A 24,972-nucleotide genomic window follows, 5' to 3' on the forward strand; every position below is an offset into this window, starting at 1 on the left:
GTGAAGGCTGGCCTTTAGCTGTAAGATCTGTGGGCAAATTCCCCGAGCAACACAGGAATCCACCTGGCTGAGAACATCCTCGTGCAATGAACCCTACGGGGCCTCAGATAGATATCTAATCTCACAGCACACATTCTTAGCTCGGGGGTTTAGGCGGTACCTGGCAGCCTCGGAGACAAACCTACCACTGCCCCCGGAGAACTGTGAATACCCTTCTAATCACTTAATGGATGCTGGTGACTCACAAAGCGTCTGGCTACACGATTGTTTTCGATCTCTCCGAATGTGTCCTGCAGGGCTGGTTAGCAATGTGGTCACCCGGTGCGGACAAGTGCAGCTGAATTCTCAGACCCAGTGTCTGCTGTTATGGTGGAGGCGAGGTGTCCTCGCAGCGCGGGATGAATCACGCCGCTCGCTGTGACCCTCTCTGCCGTGCTCCAGTAAAGCAAAAAAAAGATCATGACAAAATGAATCTACCGACGGCTATCTCTTAATTACCCCCTCTGCCAGACTGTTGGTTTCTACTTTAATACTGTTCATTAACTTTTTGTAAGTCTAGATAAGGATTCAATTTATTTAGTTTTATTCAATTTTTTTTCAAGACCTGTGTCCTTTAAAATGTAGGGAGCAGGAATGTTTGGACTGGAGTCAGTTTGACATAAACCAGGACAGTCTTATCTGCTATCTGACGTCTGTGTCGGCCTGACTTTATTGTCGGCTTTTGTCAGTGTCCTCTGTGTACACACGCTCTTTGTCCTCTTCATTTGCACCACTCAGAGCCGCCGCTGCTTTTTAAAGCAGTTTTTATTTTTTCTTTGTGCGACTTCTGTTCCGTGTCGCCGCAGTTGATGCAGGAAACCCTGTAAAATCCATTATGATCATCATCATCATCGCCGGAGCCCCCTGGCCCCCAGAAGATGCTGTACATCACAGTCCCCGCATCTATTTTCCAGCTGGCTTTTTTCTCTCTCTCTCTCTCTCTCTCACACTCTCTCTCTCCCCCTGCAGGACAGTCCCAGCGCCGCGGTTATGGATCTGTGGAGTTGCAGTCGATAGCGTCCTGTAGTTTTCGTATCTGTGGTCGCTTCCTTTTTGAACCCCGCGGTCAGTGCGTCCGCCGTATAGACCTCCCCGGTTCTCGCGTGCCGGGTTGAGGAATTGAACCAGTCCTGTCACTGATAGATTTCCCTCCGCAGATGTGTAGGGAGAAAGGGGGGAAAAGTCGCGGACTGTAATGTGAGAGCCACATATTTGAGCAATAATTACAGATCGATTTCAGTGCCTGCAGCGCAGTTAGATTTAGGGCTGATGGGAAAATCATGGCTGTGTTTGAAGTTTGAGTTCCATAATGACCATAGCATCTCTCACACTGGAATTTCTGACCCGTTCTTTCACCATATGAAGTCACTACTACAGCCTGTTTTTATATAAAGGCTGTATGTTGACTATCAGTCTGACTTATTCCTTATTTTCTCCTTCTTCTGCTTCTCTTGGCGATATTGATTATTGAGTCGGTAAACAATAATGAAGATTCACAGTAGTTGACATAGACGGTGTTCTCACCTCACATGGTCCATTTAACTGCTCGTTAGCTTCATGTCATACGGGCTTCTCTGTCTACAAGGTTATTTCTCCTGGATCGATTTATTGCCTTTTCCGTTCCATATACATTTTGTGCTGCATCGAGATTTAATTTCACTCGAATCACACCACGCAAACTTTATCTCCATTTCTCCCGAACACTAAAGACTCTTCGTTCTCTTTAAGTTACACAATGTTCATTTCTCGACCTTGTGAACAGCAGCCAACAAAGCGAGACAGACAACAGGAGCAGAGAACATTGTGCCGTGTGATTGGATTGAACTGGTGTTGTTTTGTTCGCCACCGTTTTTCAGGCTCCAGAATGTGAATCGTGAACTCCGACCTGAAGAATAATAGAGAAAAAATGTGTGACGTGTGCTCTGATGGCTGATTAAAAAAGAGTTAACTTCCAACAACTTTGACTTAATGTGCCTTCACAACCTCTGTTTGGACGATTTTATTTTGCTGCCAAGTGCTATTGAACGTGGAGCTGAATGTAATGGAGCAGATTAGAAATCTACAGTAGAATTCTAATTCTTCTTTACTAATGGCCTACAGTAAAGCTAGAATAATATGAAAAGGATTAACGCCGGGACAAATGCACACGAGGACGGAGAGAGTCTGAGATTACAATGAGAGCTTTGTTTCCCCCAACTATCGAGCTGAGGTTTCTGCAAGGATCCATTATTCTTGCTTTGATGCTGCTGTCTCAATGAAAAGTGGTCGGCGGCTATGCATTGTTTCAACAGCAAAGGGGATATCACTGCAGTGCTATTCAGCATAATTTACACTACTCCCCCTCCTCCTTTCACACCCTTAGCTCGCTCCCCGCCTGCTCCGTTGTGACTCCGTGCAATTACCTGCGGTGCTAAATCAGAGTTTGACAGCAGCCGCTAAATATGGAGCTTCATGCCCACCTTCACCTTATCAAACTTTCAGGAGTTTGCCGAGCAGAAACCACTCCATATGGAACAGGGGGGCCTCTGATAAACGCCCCGGTTACCCAGGACGACGGTTGTCGAGGGCACCGTTTGTCAGTTATATGGGCTGGTTGTCAAGGAACAGATTGTCAGAGACCAGAGAAGTCGGGGACAATTAGAAGATGGGTGATTTATCGCGCGTGATAAAAACCCCTTTCGAGCCGCTCCCCTGTTCTGTGTTCCGCGGGTGTCGCCGCGTAGAGTCCACGCGGTCCTCAGCCATGCGTGTTTTCAAAATGCATGCACGCGGTCGGACGTGCCGATGTGTCGGGGTGTGACCGATATCCCTGGATTGGAACTTGCAACGTCTTTCGCTGCAGATGTTTGCCACTGATCACATTCTCCGCCCCACACACACACACACGCACACACACGCACTCGCATAATAGGTGCATGTATCTCAGCTCCAGCTGTTCCAGCAGTTAGTGGGACATGGTGGATGCCTCTATTAGAGAGCCACAAATCCCTGCAGAGGTAGAGAAAAGAGATGGAGTGAGCGATGGGTAAGGAATGAACAATGACCCCCGGTGCTGCAGGGAGGGAGGGAGGGAGGGAGGGAGGAATTGTTCTCCAGCTCTGGCAAGTCTCACAGCAGACATTCTGGACATTTCTGGATCCAGCGGCAGATTTTACTAGGGCCGGGGGGGGTACACGCACACGCTGCAGTGGTCTGTGGGGAGGGGGAGTTTGAGGAAGGGTCTTGGAGGGGTGATGAATGCTGGCAAAATGTTCCAGGAATGTCGGACTGGGCTTTTGTAGAGGCGGCCCACTCAACGAGGGCAGATGTGGCCCCGGGGGAAATCAGAGGATCATCATTCCATGACTGCTTACCTTCTCCCCTCCAACACACACGCACACTTGCCCAACTATTCTTCTTAGGACACTGCACTGACATTCATTTGGAGAAGGCTTAAACAAATCATCAGCCCTAAAGCTTAACCATGACCAGTTTAATCATAAGTCAGTTTAAATCGTGACCCTAAACTCTTTAACATAACCAGCAACTCAGAAATGAGGTTCTACTTCATCAGAACCGGGGTTTTGGTCTCCATGAGGACTACTGGTCCCGATAAGGTCAGCGTTTATTCCGGAAAAGGCCCCTAAAGAGGTAACAAATACAAGTATACACTCCCACACACACGGACATATATCTTGTGGAATTCCACTGGAACATTCTCTGTTAACAACCATGCCGGGGAGGAAGGTCTAAGGGGGAATTTAACCCCTGGCTTCTCCGAGTTACCGCCAACCTTTACAGACGATGTTTGCCTCTGTGAAGCTGCTGGTGGTGCATAGGTTAAGCGCTGCAAAATAAAGTAGAGGATTGGTGAAAAATCCTTCAGTTACAGCAGCGTTTTCTGAGCCTTGAATCATACCTGACCTCTCAGCACAAGTCCACATTGTACACCACCAATCCCTCCCTATTTCTTGCTCATCCCTCTGTCCCACCACCGCTCCCCCGAGGCCGGGGCTGCTGCTGTGAGCTTTGTGTACGTACACCATCGCCACTGCTAGGCAAGGGAAAAAAAAGTAGGCGTAGGCTCGCTGAACAGACGTGTCCTGCAGGCTTCTGGGTGATTAGCTCTCTCTTCGTGCCTTGAGGTTGCTCCTTTTTCACAGCGTTTAATAATGTTTCCCGTTACACAGGGATGAACCAGTGTGGGTGGATTAGCAGATAATAGGCAGTTTGAAGACACGGGAGGAAAGACACGGCGAGCTTTCAGCACGGTGACCCGGAGTGGGAGGTAGTGCAGGCAGGCTCTGATAAGAGCCAGACTGCTAACCCTTTCCCCCAGTTTCTCCTGAATGCTAATCAGGAGGAGAAGACGACAGTATTGGCTATTTCTCTTATTTCCTCCATCGAGCGTCTTTACGCTCCATCCATCTCGTGGCCCTGCGCTCATCTCTTCTTTGTCCCAGACTGAGCCATTAGCTGTTTACTAAATTACAAGGGCTTTGCAGTGTTAGCATGAGAATGAGGGCGAGCACTCGGCTCCTCAGTGTGTATGTGCTCATTTGTGCGCGTGTGTTTAGTGGCATCTGAATGGAATTTATTTTGATTTTATTGTCAACAGTCAAATATAAACCGATTTAAATTGGAGCTTTGATCGTTGTTTTGATTTCCGATTTCCATTTCCAAAATCTCCCCCATGACCCGCCCAGGCTTTGTGAAAGACGCTGTGAATGTGACCCTCTCTCACACACACAGTCGACCGTGTTAACACCCCGGTCTGCCCCGCGTTTCTTCTCCCTCCCGCCGCACCCACGCACCACAGCATCTGATCCAAGGATTTGTTTGGGATTCTGTGGGATTCGCCTGATTCTTCCCGTTATCGGGTGTGTTTGAGTGTCTGCCTGCGCGCACACATGTGCTCTCTTGAACGTGTTTCTTCTGGCTGGGCAGATGAATTTAATTACATATCCGCCTCCACCCACACGGTCTTTGATGTCTTCCAAGGACACAGAATCGTTGTATTGTTAGTCTTTGTTGAGGGACACATTCACTGGGTGTTCCGTCTGTTTGTGGGGGTGTTCGGCTCTGTGGTGGTTTGGAGGGGGCCGGGCTTTGGTCATGGTGTCCCTGTGAAAATATGCATCCGCGCATAATTTTTTTTTTTTTTCACTACAATAGTCACACAAACACAGGTTGTTGTTTTCCTGAGCGAAGTGTATTTAATTCTTCAGGGTTTTATGAACGCGTATGAGAGGTGGACCTTCATTATAATCGGCACATTCCAATTACAGTTTAATGAATCGGCCAATTAACACGTAATTACGCAACAGTTTGTGCTATCGGAAAAATTCTGAGAGCTGAGGAGTTGCACGTCAAAGCAAACGTGTGGTTATTACTGGTGGGGTTGGGTTTGGGTACCCTAATCGGACAAGTACCCAATCCCCATTGCTCCCCAATGATTGGGTTAATTGAATCCAGCTACCCTGGTTTAATAGGCATTAATCTGTCGGTTATTTTCTCAATTACTAGAGTGTTTGTCTGGTCTATAAAATGTTGAAAAATGGGGATTAGTTTTTCCCAAACTTCGAAGTTATCATGTCTTGTTTTGTCCGTAAACCAACATTTTTCACTTGAAATGATTTCCTTGTCAAATGGAACCAGTAATTATTCACTTTTAAGAAGCGGACAAATCAGAAAGCTTGTTTTTCTTAATGATTTCTTAAAAATATTCTCCTTGAATTATTTAAAAAAAACTAACTCTGACCTATTAATTAGTGATCAAAATAGTTGATGAATAATTAAGTAGCCGATGAATAATCGATGAATCATTGTAGCCCTACAACAGGACTTGTCGTGCAGTTGATTTACACAACACTTTACTCCCATAACCATCTGATAATGTAATGATAATCGATGTCGTGTCCAGGAAGACGTCTGTGGACAGTTCACTGTCCTGGTGGACACTGATCAGCTGACTCACTGACTCATTGTTGGGACATAAATATTCTCTCTTGAAAGTTCACACTTTTTTCATCATCTGTGGCAGACTGAATACGTCTCTTAGTCGCCGTACGAGCAGACACTGAGCACATTTTGCTCCGTTCATTAAACTTAATGTATTTGCTATATGTGATGTAGCATCAGTACTTGTTTCCCCAGACGTTTAATGAGCCAATTTTGTTTTTTAATAAAAGTCTATAATAAGTTCTTGTGCTTTTTTTAATGGTGCAGCTTCAGTTAAGTAAAGGCTGAGTGCCACTGTGGGGAAACCTTGTTTGGGGGTTTGTTCTTGTGTTTCTTGCTCCGTTTACCACGTACCCTGATCTCAGCTATTGATTTGAGTTTATTGCAATGATATATAATATCATTTATTTTTAAAAGGGACAGGAAAGTAAAGTGATAACCCCATCTTCCCATATATATGTTATCTTTGTGGCCTCGTGTAAGGGAATTAACTGACTGCTTTTTCATTCTCTGACCCTTGGCCTCTTGTTCTCTTTCATATTTGTGGATGGGATAAATTGTGTATTTCTGCTTTTTGACTCTCTTTTTTTCCCATTGATACATCGTTCATTTTGAGATAATCCCAAAGCTTGAGCTCAGTTTGTTCTGGAAGAACAACAGCTTCATGCCAGTTTAGTTCCATAAGACAAATGAGCAAATTTCCCTGCCAAATCCAACCAGGTGGCACAAATTGTGAAAGGCACCATAGATGCCAGGCTTGAAATTAATTTTGCGCTGGTTTATCGACGTTGAAATGTCCCAGATTTCAACATTGACGTTGATTCTGCTTTTGAATTCTGACTAAATGACTCTTGGGTGAGTTGGGGGTCTTATGGTTGAACTTAAATGTTAATTGGAGCAGACTCGCACACACACGCACACACACACACACACACACCCTGCATGTACCGTGTCCTCAGCTGTGTTAAATGTTAGGGTGTTGATGCTTGGTAACTTTCTATCCCGCTTGGTTGGCGAGGAGCGTTGCCAGGCCGACAGCTGCTCCAACTCCACATTCCCCCGCATGTGATCCAGGACTGGAAACTCAGGGAGGGTCTGCCTGACACACACACACACACACACACACACACACACACACACAAACAGGGAAAAACACATGTACTTGGAGAGACGCACACATGTGCCAGCTTAGAGCCACACTCACACACACACACACATACAGGGTGAGCGGTGAAGAGCTGGAGAGGCTAGATGTCACAGGCCTTATAATAGAGGGATGCCCTTTTAAGCTGCTTCACGGCATCACCCAGAAAATCTAACTGTCATATCAATGAGAAGCTCTCCTCCTCACTGTCTTTCCCAGCCTCTCGTCTGTCTCCTTTCTCCCTCCTTTGTTTGAATTATTGTGACAGACTGAGTGGGATTTTTTGAGGGGAAAGTGATGCCAATATCAGTCTAATACACTGTATTTTTGTTTTGTTTTTGATTTTTGGATAATGAATTCGATTTAGGGCTGCGACTAACGATGATTTTCATAATCGATGAATCTGTCGATTATTTTCCCGATTGATCGAGTGGTCGTCTGCTCTGGAAAATGTCGAACAGTGTTCCTCACACCTGGAAAGGATGATGTTCTCAAATGTCTCGTCCTGTCGTCTTGTCAAAAAAAGCAAACATGATTTCTTGTTACGTGGAGCAAAGTAACCAGAAAGTGTTCACATTTACCGTATATTGTGGTTAGTTTACCCAAAAGTCGTCTATTTTAAGAAAACCTTAGTCAAATATAGTAAAAACGAGTGAGAGAGACGAATGCCTGAAAGCCCCCAGTGCCAACTAGTCTCAACTACAACGTGAAGCCATTGTTGGGAATATTTCTAATATTTCATAATAGCACTTCAAGTAATCGATTTGTGTATCATTGTAATTTATCTGTATGTTCTTACACACCGCTGATATCTGATCCAGTCGTGGACCAGTACCGAATGTTTTTTCAGGCTCATCATCTTCTCCTCTTTGTTATTTCTGAAAGGACGGAAGAAGCGAGAGGTGAGGGGAGCCTAACTCTTGTTTGTTTGCAGACTAAATGAAGATCAAATTCAATTTAGTTTATGACCAAAGACTGGGTTTCAAACTCAAAATAGAGTCACAGCAGAGAGGCAGGGACTTCCAAAAACTCCCTCTTACTCTTGTTCTTAAAAGTTTGTCTGATACGAGCATATCTTCTCTCCCGTTGCCCCCGACATTGTATTGTTGCAGCCGTGACGGCCGGCCCCTTTGAATCTGGGTGCGTGCGCGTCGTCAATATGCACCCAACAGATGGTGCGAGGCTTCGCTGCTTTTTCTTCCTCCTCAGTTTCTTTTTTTTCACCTCTTGTTTTTTCCGTCTCCTCTCTACTTGCCAGTAACAGTTTGCTGCTCAATGTATATTAGAGCTGCGTTTGTTTGTTCTGTTCTCTTTTCTCCCTCCCTCCCTCCCTCTCCCTCTCTCTCTCCCTCTCTCTCTCTCTGTCACAGATGTAGCCTGAAATCACGTCTGTCACACTGGCCTTAATCTCGGGGTTAGCAGCTGCCAGTTGATTGTGCGTGCGTGCGTGTGTGTGTGTGTGTAGTCTTGTGTGAAAAATCAAATAAGCTATTTCATTCACTTCACTGTTCTGGTCACCTGAATTTAGTAAATGTTAGTTGTTCAGAGCCACTGGTCAGTTTGATAATGAAAGTACCTTTTAATTCTCTAGTGCTAAATGGAATGAAAACCTGATAATAGTCTCATAGCTCACAGCTTGTTACCTTAGATCAGCATGAATGTGGCACAGTCAGCCTCAGTCAGTGAGTCTTGTTCCTGTTATGAATCAAAAATCTGCCCGTCAGCATGTGCAAAGTTCACATGTTGTATCGTTTATCAGAATACACTTAAAAAACCCAACAACAACGACGATTTACAGGGAGATAAATGCTGGATTATTTCTCAGCCGATAGCATCGACTGGCGAAATCACAATGACGGCAAACTATTTTTGTTCAGTTTCACTTCAGTAACGATGGTGCTGACCAGACAGAATAGACAGTTTAAGAACCACAGTTGTTAAAAATACAATAAAACACAGTTTTGTTGCTGTGGGTCGCCATGACCACCGCTGTTTTTTTTTTTAAACTCAATTATAAGCGTTAATATGACATGTGCGTCACTTTTGGAGGATATTTAGCTGGAGCCACGCTAGCTGTTTTATCCAAATGTCTTGTTTTAATGCCGAGCCGTGGCCTCATATTTACTGGAAAGACATCAGAGCGATGTCGACTTCCTGTCTCATTTTGGCGAGGGAGCGAATAAGCATGTCCCCCCCCTCCCCCGCCTCAATGATGATGAACTATCTCTTTAAGAGGGGCATCCAGCGAATAGGGTGGACATAAAGGGAAGGAGTGAAGGACACAGGGAAGGAAGGGACGCCACAGCCTCACAGCTCATTCAAGGCAACGCTGTGGCTGTGAGCTTAAGTTACACCGCCAGACAATGGGCCTCTTTCACCCAAACTCCCCAGCACTTGCACAGACACTCGCGCTTGCACAACACAGAGGCGTTCTTTTACAAAGTGTTGTTGCACAATGTTTGGCTTTTATTATTTCATTAGGACCCCTGCTCCTCTGCCTCTCCGGCTTTATTTCCCCGGCTGCTTGTTTTCGTCTCAGTCAAGACGTCTCCATGTAATATGTCGGCCTGGATTTCGCCATTTTTCCCCCCTCACTAATATCATCTAACCCTCGTACTATCTTCATCTATCGTTGTGGTGCACGATACTGATAATATCACAAGGCAACGATTGTGTGATTATGAATATATATATCACAAGAAATCATATTGCGACGCATGGAGCATCTCCTAAGGTCGGCTGAGGATTTTTTGGAGGGTGCGGCCAACTATTCCCCAAGCTAGAAGTCCCGAAAGTTTTCACTACAGACGAGGATTTTGAGAGAAATCTCAGAAAAGTGGAAGAGGAGACGGCTTCTAAGAATATATCACAACTCAATTTAGGGTTAGGCATGGAGCAGAAGTGAGGTTAGGGTTAGGGCCAAGATGATCTGGTGAGGCCATATAACAAGTGAAAAAAGGTCATGGTAAAATCCTCAACCCTTAAGGTCACTTTCTCCGCCATTATCCCGCTCTTCTTCAGCCAGGTCCCCTCATTCATTTGAACAGCCCCATCGTGAGGAGACTGGCGGGAACTGTTCACTTTGGATATATCCCCACATCGATATTTTGACCCGCCCCTAATTATCTGGCTGCACTGGTGCGATTGAATGCAGACTCTAACACGCTTATACGTATGTTTTAGGTTCCCACATAACTTTTTTTTTTTAAACATCCTGACTGACTGTATGTCACACACACACTCACACACATCCAGACTCTACCGTATGATTGCGTTGATGATAACAAAGGCTAATTTTAGTGGCGAAATCCCTCTGACATTGTCGCGGCTGCATAATTGGAGAGAAGGCAGGAGGAGCGGACCAAAAAAACTGGGGAATGTCATCCTTATTCTTTAAATCCCTGGAATTTTCTTTTTCTTTTTTTTCTTCCCCTCCCTTTCCTCTGTGTCTCTCCCCCATGCTCTTCCCTCCCTCCCTCCCTCCCTCGAGGCAGTGCTCATTAGCCCCATGGTCCCCCTCTAAACAGGTGGAGCATGTTTGGCACAGCCCTCCGACATGCAGTCAGGCTTAATTGGGCTTGTAGGACCCCCTCACACACACACACACACACACACACACACACACACACACACACACGTCACTCATATGCCCCTTCCTTCACACATTTTCCCTCCTGATTCAAAAGAGCCAATTGTCCTCTTCCTATTCCCCAGGGTGAGGTAGTGGATCTGGGGCTGTAGATTTTAAATCCAGCCCCAGGCTCGTCTCCAGGCCGCTCTGACCGGCCTCGTCGCGGCTTCACCTCCTCCATCATCTCCCCTCTTTTCCTAAAAGATAATAACAACCACTGCCTTTACAAGCTCCATTGATATGCAGAAGCATCCTCCAAATGTCACTAGGTCGTTCGCGCTGCTTCCTCCGCAGTCTCCTCGCTCACTACCCCCCCCCACCTCGCCTCTACCTCTCCACCACCTCTTTATCTATCTATCTTCCTTTCTCCTCTCTCTGTCTCTTTCCCTCTCTGTGCTTCTTTGTGCCTTTCGTTGCTGGAGATTTTTTTTTTTAGCCCTTCAGAGACTAGTCTTTTCTTCCCGCGCCTCGTTTTCCTGCCTTTTTCTTTACTTTTCTTCAAGGATGCCCAGAGACCGCAGAGGTATCCTCGTGTGACTTTTTTTTGTTTTTGTGTGTTTGCGCCACGTATTACCACTCTGCGGCTAAAGCATCACCGGCGCACTTGCCTGCTTGCCGGTGTAATTACAGCCACATCGGCCCCTATTTTGTTTTCCTTGACACACTACCTTTGACGAGAGTGTTTCGTAAATAAACAAAAAAGAAGATTCCACTTAATGCCAGCCATCTTTTCCCCCTTCCACTTCTCTCGTTCTCAACTCACAAACGCATACTTATCTGCAGTGCTCGCCTCATTATCCTCTTTATACATACAACAAATGCCTACTTTTCACACACACACACACACAAATATAGGGCTGTGATGCTGAATAGTGAGGGAGATAAACAAGCACTTGTGTGTGTGTGTGTGTGGGGTGTTGCAACGGCCAGGTGGGGAGGTTTGAATGTTAACTGCCTTATCACTCCAATTTCACACTCTCGCCTCCAGACACACACACACACACACAATAAGTGCACACAAAAAACACCCTGTTGCCTCCAATCTCATATGTGACGACTGATTAACAGGGAAACGGGGGTCTCTTTCTCTCTCTCTCTCTCTCTCTCCCTCTCTCACACACACACACACTTGAACTCGCACTAATCCTCGCCAGAGGGGAGGTTTTGTGTGTACAAGTGTGTTAATGAGTGTGTGTGTGTGTGTGCGCCTGTTTCTGTAATGGGTCCACCTGTCTTCTCATTAGCCTCGTTACCCAGCCTTTTAATTGCCCCCAAATACCGAATCCATGTCTCCTCCTCTTCCTTCCTTGCCCCCTTCTCTTCCCTTCTCTTCTTTTTTTCCCCCTTCCCTTCAACGCATGACGTGAGCGACTGGGACGTATCAACAGTCTGACCTCAACACATGCAGCAAGGATTATGTCATCACATGCAGGTGTGTGTGTGTGTGTGTGTTGTGGGATTGGGCGGAGTTAAGTGCAGCATGGCCATATGTCAGCGTATTAGAGAAATGATTGCTTTGACCTCAGTGTCAGTAGACAAATGAACACGACACCAGTTGGAAAAGCATTTGCACAAACACGCAGCAGCGTACACACACACACAGACACACACACACACACACACACACACACACACACACACACACACACACACACACACACACACACACACAAGGTTATCAGGGTGATTCCAATTGCCTTGAACAACCTAAACCTCTGTCTGCGTCCTTCTCACTTCTTGGTCCTTGTTTCGACTGCTGCTGTTTTCATGGTAATGTTAGTGTTGTCTCTGTACAGGAAACTACTGCAGATAAGTCCTTTGAGTTGACACGATTTAGCCAGTAATCACTTCTTTATTACCTTCTTTATTATTATAAAATTAAAGATAAGCTTTGAAATTTTGGGGGTTGGAATTCATTTTCTTTTCAAAACCCGAGCCAATGCAGTGTGTTTGGAAAATTAAAAATAGCTAAAATACACAGCTCGACATGAAGTTTTAAGTCTTCTTTTAATTATTATATGGACCAAATAACAACTTCGATTAATCGAAAGAAGTTATTTTAGTGACGAAAATTAGTAAAAAAGTGAAGTTTCCTTCAGGATTGTTACATCAAATATAACATGCTTTTATAGTTAGAGACATTCTCACACTAATAATAATAATGTTATGTTTTCTTTTTTCATGAGAGAAAGTAGAAAGAGGGTCAAATGGGCTGAAATCCTGCTGCCAGCTAGTGGTCGGAGGCTTAAATGCAACAGTGTCACCAGCAGTTGACGTATAGCGCTTTAAAGACGTGACACAGAATCGCGCGGCGTGTAAATATTTCCCTCCACTCCTCGTAAGTACACGCACTCACACACACATGCATGTGCGGTCTGTCCCGTCCGAAAACACCGTATTACTTTTAAATTGTGAAACATGAAAAATGATCCACGATTACTCAGAAAACCCTGCTTGTCCTCCTCCTGTCTCCCTCTCACCCAATCCATCTTTCCTCTCTCTCTCTCTCTCTCTCGCTCTCCCCCCCGCCTCCCTCTCTGTGTGTCTCTGTCAGACAGTTTTCTGGGCCGTTGCCAGTCAAGTTACATGAGAGAACAGGCGGCAGTACATTCCTGCTGAGCATAGCTTTGCACTCGGGGGATTCCCTCCCCTGTCTCTCTCCCTCCCTCTCTTTCTCTGTCTGCCCTTTCTTTTGTTTTGGACCGTTTCTCTACTGTAACGTCCGTCTCGATCCGTATTGCGGGCATTCTTCAACGTGTTCTTTTTCTGCAAAAAAGCTCGTTTTTTGTGGCAAAAATTGCAGCGAATCGTGTCATTTTCACACGCTCCCTTCGCCGCGTGGTCGCGCGGCAACTGTCACTTATTGTTGCCAACTTGCAATTTGTTTAGTAAAGAATACCTCGCATGCAGATAAAAACTGTGCCTGAATAGTTCAGTGGCTGCTGGGGCCCCTGGAACCCAGATTTATTGTCCCGCTGTGACGGAGACTGAAGAAACACTGTACTGTACACAAACGCCATGAACAGGCCTCGCTTTAGTCCTTGATCTAATAAAACACTTTGCCTGATATGTTTAAATCTTGGCTCCTGATGCGCCGTTGCTGTATTTTCCTTTCTACAGGTTTTTCATAATGAAATTGCCACTTTTTTTTCTCTCTCTTTTTTTCTTAATAAAACTCGACACTGATGCCAAAGCAGTTTCCCTCCGTGGGGATGAAAAATAAAATGTCTTTTATTCTAATAAAAGACATTTTTGGGAGCGATACTAACACTGTTTTAATCAAGACAAAAGTAATAATGTTAATAAATAGCTGCGGCTTCGCTGTTTGAGTGAACCAAGATTTTTGAAATTGAATATTTCAAATTAACTGTGAAATTAATTAGCATTTGATCATTAAATGTGTCGCCTCTATTTCACTGGGCATTATTTTATAATTAATAGTTGATTCATTCATAAAATAGCTGACCGGTTCCGTGATAGTTTGATTGTGGATATAGTTATATTCTATTATATTCTATTATATCCTATGTTTCGTCCAATCCTCGTAGAGAATAAGTTAAATCATAGTAATCTTGTCAAAATCCAGCCAAAGTGGCAAATATTGAGTAGTAGAGGTTGGAGCCCACTGTTTTCCCTATGAATTCAAACTCAAATTATTAATGAATTATCAAAATGTTAGAGTAATAAGGTGTCGGTTGGATTCATTGAAAATAATATAACATAGCGTCTCCATCACAACGGGACTCGTGACTAATGTGCTCTCATTAAACAATAACTATTTTAATGTACTTTGTTCCAGTTTTAAATCAACTCTTTGTGTGTCGCGCAATTAGAGCAGAAATAATTCATCAATGAGCCCCGTTAGAAAGACGAGGCTTAAACTATTTCTGGCAATCGATAAATCTTTTAATTCATTTTCCCTCCGTCTCTGCCGCCTGACACAAGAGGGTCTCGTGCATTTCCTCACAAGTGCCTTTATAAATTAAATATCGCATTCTCTTTGTTGTTGTTGTTGTTTTGGTTGACACTTTTGCCTTCCGGGAAATATTCCCAGTTTGTCATAAAGAAACAATGCATTTATTACCCCCGAGGAAATAATAGATCATTTAATAAAGAAAGAAAAGGAACTGTCAGTTTTGAGAGTATGGCTCATGAAGCCCAGACGCTGGTCGACCACATCAGCACACAGCGGATCAAATTGCGCCCAAACGTCTGCGAGTCGCAGTCGGGATTTTATAGCATATAGAAAATATGGAAAGTTTTGGACGGAAAATATTGAGAAACCATTTGTTCTTGGCCCGTTAGTTTCTCTTTAAACCCAATCTCCAGATGGCTGCCTCGCTCCAGCTCGTCCCCACCAAGTCCCCCTCTCTCTCTCCGCCGACGTCACCGCTGTCTACTCTTACTCAGGTTTCTCTCTCTCTCTCCGTCTTTTATACGTCTTCTGTGTTTAAAGTCCAATCTACCAAGGTGAGCTGTCTGAGTCCTCGGGCTGATATTGATCGACTAACACAGAGCGAGCGAGAAAGAGAGAGAGAGAGAATGAGTGGTATCAAGAGTAAGCCAGGGCGAGTAGAAAAGATGCCTCAAGAGCTTGTCAGAACCTGGGGGGTCTATTTCTGTCTTGTCTCAGTGCGTCAGTATTGACCAAAAAGACATCCAGAACACATGGGATGACATGAGTAAAGGAGAAAAAGTAGGAGGAGAGGCGAAGGGTAAAATTTAGCCTTGAGAGGACGAGGGGCCGCTCATTATGTGCTGCAGATATGAAGATGAGGCGCCTTTTTATTTATTTATTATTATTTTTTTGCCGTTTATAGCCTTAATCCTCGTCTGATTGTTCATCCTGGTACATGCTATGCCTTTTCGCCACGTGACAACTCATGGCTTTAAAGGGTGACCTTGTCTGTGTTTATGCAAACGGAGCGTCTAAACAGACGAGTGCAGGAAGGACGCTGCGGAAGAATTAAGTCTCGACATGTTCTTCCTCACTCTCTCCCTCTGCTATAAACACACACACACGCGAGCGAACACTGACGGGGCTGATATCATCTGCGTCTGCAGCCAGCACATTCCTCGGACCATTCCTCTAAAGGCAAAAAAAGGGAGTGGAGGCTCACAGACCAGCGCTCCGATACTGTGCTCTCAGGGTGGGGCTCGGTCCAACTAACACACACAGTTATTCCGTCTTCGATCAACCATCCATCATCTGTACGGCTTAATCCTTCGAGGGTCGTTTAAGCCAGCTGACATTGGGCGAGAGGCAGCTACGACCTGAACACCTTCTGTGTTGCTGCTGGTTTCTGTTTTTATGGAAATCTACAGCGCACCCTAGCGGCAGCAAGTTTAATTTGCAGCCAGCGTTCTGTCTAGAAACTCCTCGTTAGATCGCGAGCTGCAAAATTCAAACTCTGGTTTGGCCAATCACACGGTGATGCTGCGTCGATTTTTAGGTCTTCCAGGACTTGCAGGTTTTTCAAGGCCCTGGGTGTCTTCAAAGGGTAGGCTTGCAGTCCTGTTGTGGTTTCTACAGTGGAGGCTTCCTCCTCGTTCTTTTCATCCTCCAAATCATGTTCAAGTCTTGATAAAAGGATGAGACACCGCTGACGTGCAGAGGGAATTTGAAAGATAACCATCGATCCTACCCCTCGGATTGAGCCCTGCCAATTGTGTGTGCCCAGATCAAACATCTTGATCCATCCATCATCTACCGTTTTTCTTTGGTCAGGTGTCAATAATGTAATTATTGTAATGTGTATCAACGTGTAGAAAACATCAACGCTTAAGGAAGCAAACGCGTGCCAAGGCTCCTGCATTGTCAACACAGATCAAGGTCTGGATTTTAGACCCCATATGTGGTCCTCTTACATGTGTTTTTAAGTCAAGACTTATGTTTTCAGCAGAGTTATTAAGGACCATTTTGAAAACTCCCCCATGTCACGAGGTTAAAAAAAAAATCCCAGAATCCAGATGTGGATCTGGATCAACATCAAAATCTAATCATTTCTTCCTTAGGCCATAACTTACGTCGTCAGAAGATTTAATCAAAATCTGTTCTTAACGTCCTGATTTATGCCGCACACAAACTGACAGACAAATGGCTGCAGAAACTGTCTTGGCGTCAAGTTCGCTGGACGATTATGAAAAGATCCACGTAAAGGCTGATGTTTTTCTGCTCCGTCTCCTCCGTTAAAGTCGCCGCTCTCACACCCTGCCACGAAATGTTGAAACAAGTGAAACGTCACAGGTGATGGATTGTTGGCAGATTGTTGTAGCGTCCGGCGGGTGATTTCTTTATTTTTCTTCGAGCCAGGCCAAGAAACACACCGACATTTCTGCCACTGACCATAAATCTTGTTTTCTCTGTCTTTGTTTGATCTTGATTTGGTTGTTTGTTTTGCCAGCGGCACTTTAACTCTCCCACCTTCTCTTCTCTCTGTCTGTGCTTTTAAATTGTGATCAGCTCAAACGCACAAACGGTTCTCAGGTGAGGGGAAACCTGTCCCTTCTCCTTTCCTCTGAGGTGGGATACGGCCGTCTGGTTTCCACAAACATCCGCGGACTATTACTAAATCACGGTCGCTCTGCGCCGTGGGATGATGTTGGCGTCGCCCGTGTTTGTGTATCTGGGCGTTCACATGTCCGCGTGCGTTGGTAAATCATTGCGTGAGTCATAACCTCGTATGTAAACAACTTTTTCACCCTCCCTTGAGAACACTTTGTAACTATGGCAAAAACATACATTTGAAATGAATAATCCCCGCTTTTCTGTCCCTCCTGTATTGACGTCTAAATGAACCGCCGACCACTTTGATATTTATTACATTAAATGGGTTTGGGTGGAGTTTTTTTCTTTCTTAATTAAAAACAAGTTGCTTGATTTTACGCCCTTTTAAATGTGAATATTTTCTGGTTTCTTTCATCGTCGATGCCAACGAACTGAATATCTTTTGGTTTGTGGACAAAACAAAAGACGTTTTGTAGATGTCATCATGTTGAGGTTTTTGGAAACTCTGATAAACATTTTCCACAAATCAGCTATTGAGAAAATAATCAACAGATGAACGAACAAATTCAAACGGTCATTAGTTGCAGCCCTGGACCACATCGCCCCTCCGTCACGTTGCATCTTGGGGGAGAACACACTGATGTCAGACTCGGCTGCAGGGGAAGACAGAGAGAGTAAGAGATGGTCTGAAAGAAGACGGGTGACAGAAAGGGAAAGATTTAAACAGAAAGGGGAAAAAGAGGTTAAATGGAAAAGGTGGAGGTTCCCAGAGTGGTGATTTGTGACCCACAGGAAACGGGCAAAGGGCTTATTTTCCCCCGGCCTCTCCGAGACCAAAACAGGAAAAGCCTCCTGTGTGTTTCCTCTTGATAACACTCGACAAACTCGCACTGACCCAATAACACACTCGAGTTTGACTGATGTGGCCGTTGGAGCTGCTGACGTCTCACTCTGTTAGTTTGAACATGTTATCATACCAATGATATTTCGAGTGTTTCCTCCGATAATTGCGCTCTCGGCGAGGTGGAGAAAATGTGGAACGAGTGTCTCATTCGCACTTGTTTGTGGCACGGGTAAACACAGGGGAGGCTGACACTGGGAGTTATTTTGTGTTTGACTCCTTTTTCTCACTGGTACACGTCGTCCTGCACTTAGGGGACTGGGTTTTTGTGTTCGGTTGAAGTGATAAGAATAAAAGAGAGATAAGGGACACAACTGTCCTTGTTCGGTCCAGATCCCACAGTGGTGCAGACAATAGCTCCATCACACTTCTCTCCGACCAAACACCCGCTCATTTTTTATCAGCCTACAACTGCTCTCCGCCGGTCTGATGGGATAAATCAATGCGGCGATGGAGCGCTCACTGACTCGTCAACATGTCTGACACCTGACGAATGTAGTTCTGTGTGCTTCTGTGAGGGTGTGAGGAGGATCCTTCCGTTTGTGACCGAAAACAAAATGGGTGCAAGTCCGACTGCAGTCACACGCAGGAGGGGAGTGCTGAAACCTCAACCTGTGAGAGTGCTGCGTGGAAGCGTTGAAGTAAGAGGGAATGTGCAATTTCTTAGCTCACCTAATAAATTGTAAATAGCATATTTGAACTTACTAATGGCCCTTTTCCACTATGGTTCCAGCTCGCCACGGCACAGTTTAGGTCGGTTTTCTACTACAAAATAGCACCTACTCAACGTGGGCGGAGTCATCGCTGCACGGCTGCGTGAAACTGCAATGACTTCGCTTTACACGCGACACACACACACAAACGAGTGACTAGTGACTTGTAAAGCAGTTGTTTTCAGTGTAACTGAATCAGTTAAATCAGTTAAATTAAAACTATTTCTTGACCGCTAAAAACACCAGACTCCTCTGTTAAGTATTGAGATTGTAGACATTTCTCTGGTAATTGTTGGAGATTAACCCGCGTTTTTAGGATTGTTAAGTCTTTTTAACACAGTTCGGCATTGTTCGGCTTGAGTCTTGTTTCGGACGTCTCTTCCTGTGACGGCACTCTGACCAATCAGTGGCCGGCATAGAGCAGGCATAGATTAGGACCAGATGAGTCTTTCGGTAAATCAGGTTAGGCGGTAGGTTTACCTTTTTTTTTTTCTTTTTTTTTGCTGATGGCAGCCGTGTGCAAGTGCCCGGCTCCCAGTCGGATCCATGGAAATGAATCTTGACAATATGGATTATATGTCAGTGTATCAATAACCATATCTATTTGAACGTGACGGGTGCTTCAGCTGTAAGCAACATCACCTGTAAATAAAACATCAGCTGGGGAGCGGGAGCATGTTCATGTGTCACAGTGGACTTGCAGGTGATTGAATAATTATATATATATATACATACATATACGTGGACGCGTCTGTCTGTGTGGAAACATCATTACCTAGCGATTTGAGTACACAGTCAGACATCATTAGGCTTTAAGGCGAGGAAAGTCTCCACGGCACCAGTTGTTGAGTCTGCCCGACCCAGCGAACATGACAGGCAGCCGCGCCGTTTAAGATCATTTATTTGGCTCTGTATGTACAAACGCCGGCGTTTGGATTACTATGTGTGCGCTGCATCCTGCGCGTGTTTTTTATTTTTTTCATTTTGCCTGGTAATATGCCTGAGCCTTCATTATAGCCGGAGCTATAACTTTGATAAATCACTTGGGCCCTCACCGCTTTCACAGTATTAGAAAACTAATTGAAATTCTCTTCCGCCCCCCGAATCCCGCACCCCCTGCCCCCCGCTCTCGTTCTTGCTCTCTCCCTGTTTTTCACTCTTTCCCTCGCTCTCTCTTTCCGTCTCTGTAGCAGGAGCCAAACAGTGCCGTGGTGTTTTTTTTCAACAGAAGCCAAGAGGGGGAAATGTCATCACTGATTTAATAGGCGTAGTCTTACCTAGAAACACACACAGAAAGCTCACACACACACACACACACACACACACTCAGGGGAGTGTTTTGGAATCCTGATAATGTCATCATTGGAATCTCCATAATGTGGCCTACTCTGCTGCAGGCTCCAGTCCGACTGTGCCTCCTCTGCTTCTGATTAGATCGGGAGCGGATGAGATTTGAGGTTTAGGTTGATGGGATTTGGAGTTCAGATACTCGTTTCTATGGCCGTGATCTCCCCGCCGTCCTCGGATTGAGGGTCTGTTTGGTCCGTTGCCTGGGTTCTCCCAGCTGCCACTGGATTTAGGGTTTAGTCCTCTCATTGTCCACGATCCCCCCGCTGCTACTGAGATCTGTTTCATTTACAGGGATCAGTCACTCTCACTCTCTCCGTGCTGTGGATGGATTCAGGGTGTGGTTGATTACTTGTGCAGAATATTCCCCAGATGCAGTTTGTGTTTGAGCTGTTTTATTCAGTCCAAGAACTCCTCAGCCTCTGCAGGATGTAGGGTTTGGTTGTTTAATCACGTACTAGCACTCAGCTGTTTCTAGATTTAGCTTTCATTTGTGTATGTGTGTGTGTTGTAGGCTACGGCGACAGATTTTCATTCCAACCTTTCTTTGTGAGGTCATTTCTGACTGCTCCTCACAAATTAGAAGGGCTTTGTGAGGGTTGATGGCATCATATTCAACTGAAATTTCAAGTGCAGTGGCCTGGGGGTTTGCCAACCATCACTGCCTCAGGCTAAAGGACAGTGATACAGATAAAATGTGCAAAAATGTGGATGTATTTTCTCCATCTTCCTGCTACGACTAAGATCTGTTTCATTTCTGCTTCAGTTCAGGTGTATCAGGTTGATGAGGCAAGGTGACCACAAAAATGGACTGTAAAAATGTTACATAAATGAAATATCCTCCCAACTCCAACCTCTCCTCTTTCATTCATCTGTATTCAGACGTATCTCCTCTGTAAACCTTCAGGTCAAGACATTTTTGAGAGTTGTGCCCTGGCTTTTTAGTTATAAGCTAGTTGCACCATTGTTATCGGTGAAGGCAGCATTCCAGTTTAACATATTCCCTTAATCTCCAATGATGTGTCATGGGTATTTTATGTCTTTATATTAGGGCTTGATCGCACAGATTTTGACAAACCAAAATGATTCTGTTTTAATGATTTCTTTGTTATACGGAGCAAAGAAACTGGAAAGGAAATAATGACACTTAAGAAGCTGAAAAATCAGAAAGCTTCTTTTAATTATCAAAAACTTAACTATTATTGATTGTCACCTTTAAACTTATTAGTCAGAAACATTTTCCATATTTGAGGCAGAACATCCATAGCCGTTATTAAGTCGTGTCGCAAAAGATTGAATCCCTGTTTTATTGATATTGAAATAAACGATAAATAGTTACCAAGCCCCAGTCGTGCAAGATCTCGGGTTGTTTGTGTCGTTTTATTGAGTTCAGTTCAGGATCCCCTCGCCACTGCAGGATGAAAGGTTCGGTTGTTTAATCATGCACCAACGCTCAGCTGTTGCTAGATTTAGCTTTGACTTGTGTGTGTGTGTTTTGCCCAGGATCTCCCTGCTGCCGCTGGATTTCAGCAGGCTTAGCCACTCTTTTTTTATATCCAGACACTGCTACTGTTTGTGTGACCCTTGGGGAGAGGGGGGGGGGCTTGATGTCCACCCAGCAACCCCCTCCTCTCCCCCTCTGGTGAGCTTTGTAGTGCGATGGAAGCAGGGAGTCTGTGTGCATGTGTGACTCGCCGCCTTGTGTGGACCGATTTCGTGGCGTCCTGTCAGCACACAAAATTTCTCTCTGCAAACATTCCTCTGACGTGATGCGAAGCCCCAGGAGAAGAGGACCAGTGTGTGTTTTTGACCGGCGGTGTGTGTGTGTGTGTGTGTGTTTCTGTCGAGCAGACAAATCCATACCATCGCGTCCAGACACATTGCAGGCACATAGCCACACACACAGGTTGTGTGTTAATGAGGATGTGTTGATTGATTAGACTGCAGTAATTAGCTGGAGTGTGAAGGCCTGGAAAGGTCTCTGCTCTGGTGGGAGCGTCCCCTCTGGAGAGACATTGAACTGTGCACCATCACACACACACACTCCACAGAAACAGTCCCATCCAAATCTCGGATGCGGATGAGTCATCTCTTGGAGACAGACCTAATTCTCTGTGCGAGTGTGGGGAAAGAGGAAGGATGTTTGCTGCCTGTGTGTGTGTGTGTGTGTGCGTGACATAAGGATGCTCACAGCACAGAGATGTGTGTGTCGTTGCACAGTGAGATGTGCTTGTGCCAGCAGTTTCTTTTCCTGCTGCGCGCTGACCTGATCCTCCCGCCTGACAAATCCACCCGCACCCACATCCTCCTCGACCCGCTCGTTTGTACTCAAGCTTCTTATCTGCGGCGGCCCACTTTACTCTCTCGAGCACCGCGCGCCCGCTTTCTGTGGTTAAATGCAAATAATATGCCATTACGAATGACAGCCTCCATCTGTAGCCTTCCTGCCATTGAGTTTGGAGGCTGTGGTGTGAACTTTGTTGTCAGAAAAGTGTTGTAAATAGTGCCCCCACATGGACAACTGGGGCATTACATTGACTGCAGTGTTATAGAATGTGTTGCCTCCTAATTGCTTCATTTAATCCATAACACATGATTTGTTGTTACATCCTGTTCTGTTTTTGCTGTATTGATTAATTCAACCTATATGAAAGACAATTATAATTAGAATTGAACATATTTTTTTTTCTCTCTCCTCCCCGTGTCCTTCCCTTCGACCCACCAACAGGAAGTTCTACTACATCACTCTGCTGAGGGACCCCGTGTCGCGTTACCTGAGCGAGTGGAGGCATGTTCAGCGAGGAGCCACGTGGAAAACCTCCCTCCACATGTGCGACGGACGCACCCCGACGCCGGAGGAGCTGCCCTCCTGCTACGAGGGCTCCGACTGGTCCGGGTGCACGCTGCAGCAGTTCATGGACTGTCCCTACAACCTGGCCAACAACAGACAGGTGAGCAACAGTGATTTAATTCGACTCCAGAAAGATGTCATATGCTGCGGCGTTGTCACGTTGACGGTCACGGCCACCCTGTGCTGTAGTTATTTAAATGTTTGCGATGAAGAGGGCGAAAAGGTCCATAAATCCTCAGACAGTTCTTTGTTTCTCGCAGGCTTTTATTGGTGCTCAGAGTCACTTTCACTGCACACTAAAAGAAAAAAACAAGAGCAGCTGATTTCGGCCTTAATTCGTGCCATTCATCACTCCTGTCTGCACCTGACCTGACTTCTGTCTCTCCCTGTCTGCAGGACTGCTATCAGATTATTGCCCTGATATTTTCGGCTGGTACCGTTTAATCAAAAAAGTCCACAGGAGAACACCAACATGGGGAATTCACCTCTGCATAAAACTAGTTTAGATTACCGTCTGACCGATCACATGAGAAACCAAACACAGATAATGGTGAAAGCCACTCTCTAGTCATTTAATAACGTCGCATTTATTTGAATTTATTCACATGGTAATGCAGTCGTGCAAGGATTATAATAATATTTATATAATATTGTTTTTACCCGATTTTGTGTTTCAAATCCAGTGACGAGTATAAACTGCAGCATTTCCAGTATGTAAGGCAATATGTCAGTGCGACTTGTCTCTTTGCCAGTTGTATTCATAAAACGTAAAGATGGTAGTTGAGCCCCGTTGAGCCCCCGGGGGGGAGGGGGGATAACAAAACGCACAGCATTTTACTGGCTCGTCAAAGATCCTGAGAGACAACAGCGATGGATGGATCGCTGCCATAAAACACACACACTCAAAGTGACCGTAGAAGACGGAGCAGTGGGAATCGACAAGAGACAGAATCCAAAACGAATTGACTGATGAAGCTGAATATTTTACGTGCTTCAGTTACGATTTCGAAGCATTCTCTGGAGTAGGACGAGGGAGAGTTTATCAGAAAGTTTGAAGATAACTGCAGGTCTGGAATAATGTCCACTCTGGCTGTTTTTATACTCTTATTGCTCAATCGCTGTAGATTTAAAGTGCACAGTGAACTGACGGCTTGAAACCAGCACTGGTGTTTTTCCCGCTACCATGGCGATGTAAACAAACTTGACGTCTGGAACTCCGCATCCTTTTATTTATATATATTTGGGAGTTTGCCCGCTGGCGATAAACACCTCAGATTTGTTTCTCCTGCTATCTTGTCAATTTAATGTAATTTTACTATAAAATGATACACACAAATAAGCCAAATATTCTCCCTATTGATTAAAAACAAATGTTACTTGGTTAGAATTCTTAAAAACTTGCCTATAAATTACTTTCAGACTGTAATGTTCCTTAAAATGAGGAAAAATGGGCCAAAAGCTAGACACAACTGGGCAAAATTTAAGAAAGTTGTACATTTTCAACAAGCAAATTAATTAAAATGAGTCTTCCTTAACTTAATTAAGATGAATTTAAGAGTTCATACCTTTAGTATTTCTTATATTTGCGGACACACTTTCATGCAAACCATTACTACTGTTGTAATTAAAGCAAGTGAGCTGTAATATCTTATTGAGACAAAGTTAGATATGTTTTCCTAAAATTAGGTTAGTGTCCAAATAATTTTTCTAAAAAATAAAAAATAAGAACAATTTCCCATTAACAAGCTTATTTTACTTTCTTGAAGCTCAATTTCTTTGCAGTTTAGTCTCCCACCGAAACATTCGAGACACACGCACACACACACACATACACACACAGACACAGACACTGTTTTTTTAACCCAGTGCTCAAGTTCAACAAATTGATGATTTTTCAC

General features: G+C 44.7%; 1 protein-coding gene across 1 annotated transcript in view; it reads left to right on the top strand.

Annotated features, from left to right (window-relative positions):
- Nucleotides 1-24,972, top strand: part of hs6st1a (heparan sulfate 6-O-sulfotransferase 1a) — a 58,077-nt gene that overhangs the window by 28,709 nt on the left and 4,396 nt on the right. The window contains exon 2 of the mRNA XM_044047251.1: nucleotides 22,952-23,174. Within this exon, the coding sequence (XP_043903186.1) occupies nucleotides 22,952-23,174 (223 nt within the window). The remainder of the gene's footprint in view (nucleotides 1-22,951; nucleotides 23,175-24,972) is intronic.

This window comes from Solea senegalensis, linkage group LG16 (assembly GCF_019176455.1).
Source record: "Solea senegalensis isolate Sse05_10M linkage group LG16, IFAPA_SoseM_1, whole genome shotgun sequence".
NCBI lineage: Eukaryota > Metazoa > Chordata > Actinopteri > Pleuronectiformes > Soleidae > Solea > Solea senegalensis.